An 8,150-nucleotide genomic window follows, 5' to 3' on the forward strand; every position below is an offset into this window, starting at 1 on the left:
AAAGCTTACTTACAAAATTACAATTTATACTTTTCAAAAGTTTAGTTTAAGTTTAAAAGTGTTTAATGATATGTTTCTAATGAGTAATTGTATCATTCTGACATAATTTCAATCCTTGATTTTGTGTTTGATTATTGACTTTTATATTTTTTTAATATATTTTTGTAAATAATTTATCATTGTTTCTATTATTTTTTTATTAAATCTGCTGTCAAGTTTTTATTTCTGTCGGTGAGATTTTTCCTCTCTCCAATGGGGATGAAGTTTAGAGCATATGCAGTTTTTTATTTTGTTGTTTTTTTATCCTCCTGTTCCTGTGACATTCCTGGTCTCACAGGGAAAAAAAAGGACACAAATAGTATTAAAACCTTACAGGTCCCACCTTGCCCCACTTTATTAAAAACTGAAAGCATTTTTCAGATATTATATATGAAGCTTTGTCCTACTCACACACATCTGTGCATTTGTGCTATTTTGGCAAAATACAAATTAACATTGAGCTATCTTTAGACATGGAGCATTATCCTTTATGAGCCCAGGATTCTAAGAACTAAAAAACGATGGCAAATAATATAAGTGTAACATCTTCACTAATAACGTAAATGTTAGAGAAAAACATGATGTGCGTTTTGAGGCAATGCCTTGTTGTTCAGCTAATTTAGCAGTCACATATGGTTATCGTATTGTTATCAGACTTGCCTATTATCATTATGCATTGTGTGCTGTATTTTACATACTGTAAGCACTGTATAGAGAGATAAAAAGATTATTGGGATGAACTTGTGAGCCACTGGAGTAAGAAATCTATATATTAGATCGCTGGAATTTTTCTCACTCTCATAAGATAATTAAATCAAATTATGATATTTGCACAATGTAATTATTTAATTAAAAATAAGTAAATAAATTAATAAAATTCACTGTGCCAGTGTACAAATAAACTAAATATAAATAAATAAATAACTAAATAAATAAATACATTTTTTTTTGTGTAAATTCATATAATCCAATGTGCAAATGATGCAAAATAAACTATAAATTGTATATATATTAATGAAATATAAATAAATAAAAATAATAAAGATAATTAAAAAATATATCAATTCATATACAGTATATCAAGTTCAGCAGCAAAAAATGTGCAAAAATGTGCAAAAAAAGAAAAATGTGCAAAAAAGGTTTTAGGATTCAGCAGGAAGATGATATTGGTGATATACTCTCCTTTTCAAATTGCTTATATTGATGCAGATGAGAGCCTACAGACTATCTTCTGAGTCTGTGTAGATGTGAGGTTTTCTCCCTCCTAGAGCCTCTCCTTACTTCAATGCTCAAGGTCTCCTCATATGACCCATGGAAGAAAGAAGATAAAAAGATATGGTGCCCTATCCAAGGTATAACAAACACTGTTTAATGTGCTCCCATTATGCACTCACATGGTATTAGTAAACAACACGCATATAAAAATAAAACCACTAGCTGCGGTGATGCTCAGCCTCTCAGAAATGTGATCACACTCTGTCAGTACTCGCCGTAATGTCAGTCCGGTACGTGGTGATGTCACTGCCCCTCCCCTTTATGAATTGATATATTTTTAAATTATTTTTATTTATTTATATTTAATTAATATATATACAATTTATAGTTTGCTTTGCATCATTTGCACATTGGATTATATGAATTTACACAAAAAAATTTTTTTATTTATTTATTTATATTTAGTTTATTTGTACACTGGCACAGTGAATTTTATTAATTTATTTACGTATTTTTAATGAAATAATCACATTGTACAAATATCATAATTTGATTTAATTATATATTTTTAAGTTTTATTAAACACTAGGATATTATAATAAGACTAGTCTAGGTAATTCAGGTAAAAAGCTGATTAGATGATAGCACCACAGTATATATGAATTAATGGTATTGCTATGGTAATATACTATATATAGCATAGGCAAGGTAATGTTAGAGCGTGGATAATTATTTATTGAGATAAAAAGATATTGCATTGTATCAGCAGCTATGAATTCCTATCATCATTATTTTTTTAAGATAAGGGAATGAGTGTGACTAAAAATGTAGCCAATGGCAAGATACTTACATTATTCATAGTTGAAATCTGTTTTCTTTAAAAGTGCAGTAGCTCTCAACTCTGTAGGGACTGGCCAGTTCATCTGTGCTAACCTGAACCAATCATGACATTCTCCGAAGCTGAGAAGGCCGCCATCATGTCCGTTTGGGGAAAGGTGTCTGGCCATGCTGAGGACATCGGAGCAGAGGCTCTGGAGAGGTAAATAATACATTTAGTAATCATTTACGGTAACGTTATAGAATTATTTACCTTTACAAGTCTTTTCCATAATTCTTGTGCTTAGTTAAAGGAACTATGTGTTTCATTTTTTTATTCTGATTTTTGTTCAAAATGTATTTACAGATATTAAAAGAGAAGTATGGGTTTCCTTTTTTTGTAGCTTATACCTATTGTATGTGAGCTGCTAATACCTAAAAATCTTTCCAGCCCTCTGAGAACTGCACATTGTTAAAATAGAGTTAATTGCCTGTGGGAGGGGCTACTGTCTTCTCTGGAGTGTCATGCCGCCATTCTAGTGGGGATCCACCCACTTTCCTCCCCTCTGTGTGATTGATGTCTGCTCTCTGCTGCTCCTGAGAGTTCACACAGCTCTCTCTGCTCCTCTCACATCTCACCCCTTCCTCTTCCCTTTCAGGCTGTTCTGATCTGAGCACACAGAATCCAGCAGCAATAGCAGCACTTCAGTGACTTTGAGTTAAGAGAAGTCGCTGAAAGCGCTGTGTATGAGTATCTACTGTGTGTTTACAGATACAGCCTGGATCTGTACACTGGATAACTGCCTGCTATGCAGCACAGCCGTTCTGATCTGAGAACTTGAAAGGGCAGAGCAGGCAGCTATACACTGTAGAGATGGAGGCTGTGTCTGTAAAATACTATACACATGCAGGCTTTGTGCAGGAGGAGCTCTGATGGGTGTCCTGTGTGCAGTGGCAGGATGGGAGGAGTAACTCAGCGGCCACAGTATCCACGGAAGGGAGGGGGGAGGAGGGAAACCCCCCAGATCCGAACATGCCTATGCTACTTCTGTCTCACCAGTGAATTAGACTGCACAATCTTTACTATCTTGCCAAGCAGCTTTTGTTTTTTCTGTGTGATGTCATATTACCATGAAAACAGAGCCATGTGACCAACATGCTCACTCTAGTTTGCTGCTTGGATGTGCGCTTGTGTAGGAAGCTCAGCCACATCTCCCAAGGAAGGAGGGACAGAGAGAGGGGTGGATTGCAGAAGTGGTATCCACCCCTTCTAAACTTTCAAACAGAAAATGGACTGCTACTGGGAGCTATTGGAAAGATGTGCACCTGGTTGAAAAACAAAAGGAGTTAGGAAAAAAAAGAACAGCTGATTTGTGGTGATTGTAATATGTGCTAATTATTTGCCCCATCCAATACTTCTCCTTTAATGTTGGTAAGGTATTATTGAATGATGCAATTTTATGCTGCCCAAACTAGCATTTTAATAGCAATTAGGTAGATCCTAATTAATTTCCATAACATTAGGATATTACATTCCATGCAATAAAAAACCTTGTTTCCCCTTGCAAAACAGGTCCACAGAAATCTGTAAAAGTGTTATTAAATCCACAAGAGTAAAATCACTCTGAATATGCAGTAAAGCATGCTTGTTATACTCACAGTGGAACTTAAGGTGTTAATCATCTGTATTGTATGAAAAGGATGTTTAATCCTGTCTTCTCTGATCCTCCCCTTCTTCCACTGTCCCCAGCTCATCTCCTGATAGAACAGAGCCTTGGGGGCAAGTTGCACATGCTCAGTTCGGTGTGTATTGCTAAAGATTTTTTTTTTCTTGGGATAGTGCATGTGATCAGCACAGGGCCAATCAGCACTCTCCAGACAGAGGGTCAGGGGTCATGCAGTCTCATAAGATTGTGAGAGGAGAATGAAAACTCCTCCTACAAGCTGTAACCAGTGCTCTGCTGGACAGAAGTCACAAAACTGATCTGACTGCTGATGAGAAAAGGTATTTAGCAGTTTACATTTACTAAAATCATTTCATTTCCATGTTCTGTGTACTGTGGGAGACCAGGTATAGTGAATGCAGGGTCCTGGGTTTAATCAATGTATGTACTTTATGTATACAATTGTTACTTTATGCTATTATATAAGTTTAATACATTGCCATTCATACATTTAAAGGCCTTATTTCTTTTTTCTTCAGGATGTTCCTCAGCTTCCCTCAGACCAAGACCTACTTCAGCCATTTTGATATGAGCCATAACTCCAAGGATCTCCGCAGGCATGGTGGCAAGGTTGTCAATGCTATCGGAAATGCCGCCAGTCACATGAATGATCTTGACGGTGCTCTCTCTGCCCTGAGTGACCTCCATGCTCAGAACCTGAGAGTTGACCCTGGCAACTTCAGAGTAAGTTCTAAATCAGCATTTTTATAGTGGTTCATGAATATTGATGATAGAATGATACAGATAATAAATGAAAATAATAGAAAGTAAAATATCTAATACAAAGCTAAGTTGAAGTCAGTTGTTAACAAGCTGATTTCCAGTATTCATAATAAACTGTTTTGTTTTCTCTCTTCTAGCTGCTGTCTCACTGCATCCAGGTGACTCTGGCTGTCCACTTCCCCAAGGAGTTTAATGCTCCTGCCCACGCTGCCTGGGACAAATTCATCTCTGCTGTGTCTTCTGTCCTGGTTTCCAGGTACAGATAAGCTGGATCATTTTGATGTGATACCTGGTCCTAAAACAACTTAACTTGTGTCACATTTTACAATAAACTTAATTTGATCGGTTCACATTTGTCCATGTTATTCCATTTTACCAGATTTCTTGGTGTAGTTTATCATCTTTTTTTTGTTTATCTCTGGGCCATACAGTTTACATTCTTTACAAACAGAAAAACTAGAGCAAAACACAAACTTACTTTGTAAATGTGTGTGGAAGAGTATCATTGCAAAACTGGTTGATTATTTAAATATTTGCAATGCCAGCAATTGAACATAAAAGCTTCACTCTGCAAAAGTGTACTGTCTTTGGTCTTAGTATAGGTTAAGCTAATCATGTGTAAGGTAAAAAAAAACAGGACTTTATATCTGAAGTAAACATCATTTCATCTCATTTACTAAGCAAAATGAACATATACAAAGTGAACATGCTATATTGCTTTAGCAAATCCATTCCATTGTGTATTATGCTCACTACTGACATGTGCCTGCCTTTAGAATGTACAATTCAGACAAAATTAAATGTTGTTACTTATAAAAACTAGCCCCCACTAACATAACTGTCTTGCTAGAATTCTAATGATGGATACTACTTACTGACAGAATCCAAAGAGCAATGACTTGCAAATATATGTGGAAGCCACATTGCCTTGTCAAGGTCCGTCAGTATAGTGTGGTCCTAACTCTAGTCTATGAGAGCCTCCACATTAAAGCATATATACCAGCAATGGGCAAACTACGTCCCGCGGGCCGTATACGGCCCGGCGGACCTTTTAATCCGGCCCGCGGAGCTAGGCTCCTCTCACAGTCCGCCCCTGTGTCAATTCACTTACCTTTGCTCCGCGCGTTCCTCTCGCCGTGTCCCGCGCCGTTCCGGTGTAGCATGAAAATCTGTCTCCTATGAGGATCTGTCCCCCTCAACGTATCTGCGCATGTGCCGGAGATCGCCGATCGGCTGCTAATGCCTGAAACTGGCACATGCACAGATACGTCGAGGGGGACAGATCCTCATAGGAGACAGATTTTCATGCTACACCGGAACGGCGCGGGACACGGCGAGAGGAACGCGCGGAGCAAAGGTAAGTGAATTGACACAGGGGGGACTTGGGGACTTAATATGGGGAATGAATTACTATAGGGGGGATGAATTACTATGGGGATGAATTACTATGGGGGATGAATTACTATAGGGGGATAAATTACTATATGAGGGATGAATTACTATATGAGGGATGAATTACTATAGGGGGGATGAATTACTATATGGGGGATGAATTACTATGGAGGATGAATTACTATATGGGGGATGAATTACTATATGGGGGATGAATTACTATGGGGGATGAATTACTATGGGGGATGAATTACTATATGGGGGATGAATTACTATATGGGGGATGAATTACTATGGGGGATGAATTACTATATGGGGGATGAATTACTATGGGGGATGAATTACTATGGGGGATGAATTACTATATGGGGGATGAATTACTATATGGGGGATGAATTACTATGGGGGATGAATTACTATATGGGGGATGAATTACTATATGGGGGATTAATTACTATGGGGGATGAATTACTATGGGGGATGAATTACTATGGGGGATGAATTACTATATGGGGGATTAATTACTATGGGGGATGAATTACTATGGGGGATGAATTACTATGGGGGATGAATTACTATATGGGGGATGAATTACTATATGGGGGATGAATTACTATGGGGGATGAATTACTATATGAGGGATGAATTACTATGGGGGATGAATTACTATATGGGGGATGAATTACTATATGGGGGATGAAATACTATGGGGGATGAATTACTATAGGGGGGATGAATTACTATATGGGGGATGAATTACTATGGAGGATGAATTACTATATGGGGGATGAATTACTATATGGGGGATGAATTACTATGGGGGATGAATTACTATGGGGGATGAATTACTATATGGGGGATGAATTACTATATGGGGGATGAATTACTATGGGGGATGAATTACTATATGGGGGATGAATTACTATGGGGGATGAATTACTATGGGGGATGAATTACTATATGGGGGATGAATTACTATATGGGGGATGAATTACTATGGGGGATGAATTACTATATGGGGGATGAATTACTATATGGGGGATTAATTACTATGGGGGATGAATTACTATGGGGGATGAATTACTATGGGGGATGAATTACTATATGGGGGATTAATTACTATGGGGGATGAATTACTATGGGGGATGAATTACTATGGGGGATGAATTACTATATGGGGGATGAATTACTATATGGGGGATTAATTACTATGCTTACTATGGGGGAATATTACTATACTTACTATGGATGACACATACACATAATTCATCTACTCTTGGTCCGGCCCCTGGGTCCAATATATGAACCCATTGCGGCCCTCAAGTCAAAAAGTTTGCCCACCCCTGATATATACCAATGGATGAATTAAGGGCAGTTATACCTTGAGGTAGCCTATTCCTCTTCAAAGACACAGGACATGCCAGAAGCCCAGTATTGCATAATGACAGTTGAAAGCATCCAATATGTCCCTCCACCAATTCCAGCAAACTAAACAAAAATGACAACTGCCCAGCACACTTACTAGTTTGCCAACAAAAAATAAATTACACAATTTGCATTAAAACCTCTGCATTAAAAACAGAGGTTTTGAAATCATGTTTGAAAGAATACAAAATTAAAACGTGCAATTTATTACAAAACAAATTCTTTCACAAGTAATAAGATGTATACCTACAACTATGAGCAATAATATTAAATCTAAAGTTAATCTTCCCATTTTACAGGCATGTGGGCATAGCGGTACCTTTATAAATAGCTCCATCAGCTGTTCTCAAATCTATTCCTTTGCTCCTACTCTGCATTCAAAACAGACTGCAATGTGATGTTGATATACAATGTCCATAATTACAAAATAAATACAGTTACTGAGAACTACACGGACCATTATAAATAGGAGGAACACTACTGAGCAAAGTGCACCCAAAAAAATCTAAAATAGAATTGATAACTACATCCAGCAAATACAATAAAAGAGATGGTACTGTGCAGCATCTATATACAGAAGAGCACCTTCTGAGAATTACTCCCAGAATCAGGGCCAGACGTAAAATTTTTAAGCCTTCTCCCTTGTGCCCTTCCTCTTCCTATACACAGAAGTGTAACTACAGGGGTGCAGAGGTCACAATTGCCAACCGGCCCTATGCTCCAGGGGGCCCATGCGGCTCCCCTATACAACTGGATAGGAGGGGCAGTGGGGCAGCATATAGAGGAACCGATCCACTCCATTTTCTTTCTGCAGTC

At 37.8% G+C, this 8,150-nt stretch overlaps 1 protein-coding gene across 1 annotated transcript; it reads left to right on the top strand.

Moving 5' to 3' along the window:
* Positions 1 to 2,141: 2,141 nt before the first annotated feature.
* Positions 2,142 to 4,865, top strand: LOC149472169 (hemoglobin subunit alpha-5-like). The gene is made up of 3 exons (XM_089691880.1): positions 2,142 to 2,293; positions 4,274 to 4,478; positions 4,655 to 4,865. Exons 1-3 carry the CDS (start codon positions 2,199 to 2,201, stop codon positions 4,781 to 4,783), a joined length of 429 nt encoding a protein of 142 aa, XP_089548006.1. The 5' UTR covers positions 2,142 to 2,198; the 3' UTR covers positions 4,784 to 4,865.
* The last annotated feature ends 3,285 nt before the right edge of the window (positions 4,866 to 8,150 follow it).

Source organism: Staurois parvus, unplaced genomic scaffold (assembly GCF_062004578.1).
Source record: "Staurois parvus isolate SC_StPar_1 unplaced genomic scaffold, SC_StPar_1.0 ptg000022l, whole genome shotgun sequence".
In the NCBI taxonomy this organism is placed as follows: domain Eukaryota; kingdom Metazoa; phylum Chordata; class Amphibia; order Anura; family Ranidae; genus Staurois; species Staurois parvus.

Bases quoted from the DNA above. Each gene is read 5' to 3' on its own strand.
- LOC149472169 (XM_089691880.1), top strand. From the start codon at position 2,199: ATGACATTCTCCGAAGCTGAGAAGGCCGCCATCATGTCCGTTTGGGGA. The intron at 2,294-4,273 runs GTAAATAATACA...TTTTTTCTTCAG, and splicing joins GGAGCAGAGGCTCTGGAGAG to GATGTTCCTCAGCTTCCCTC. The intron at 4,479-4,654 runs GTAAGTTCTAAA...TCTCTCTTCTAG, and splicing joins TTGACCCTGGCAACTTCAGA to CTGCTGTCTCACTGCATCCA.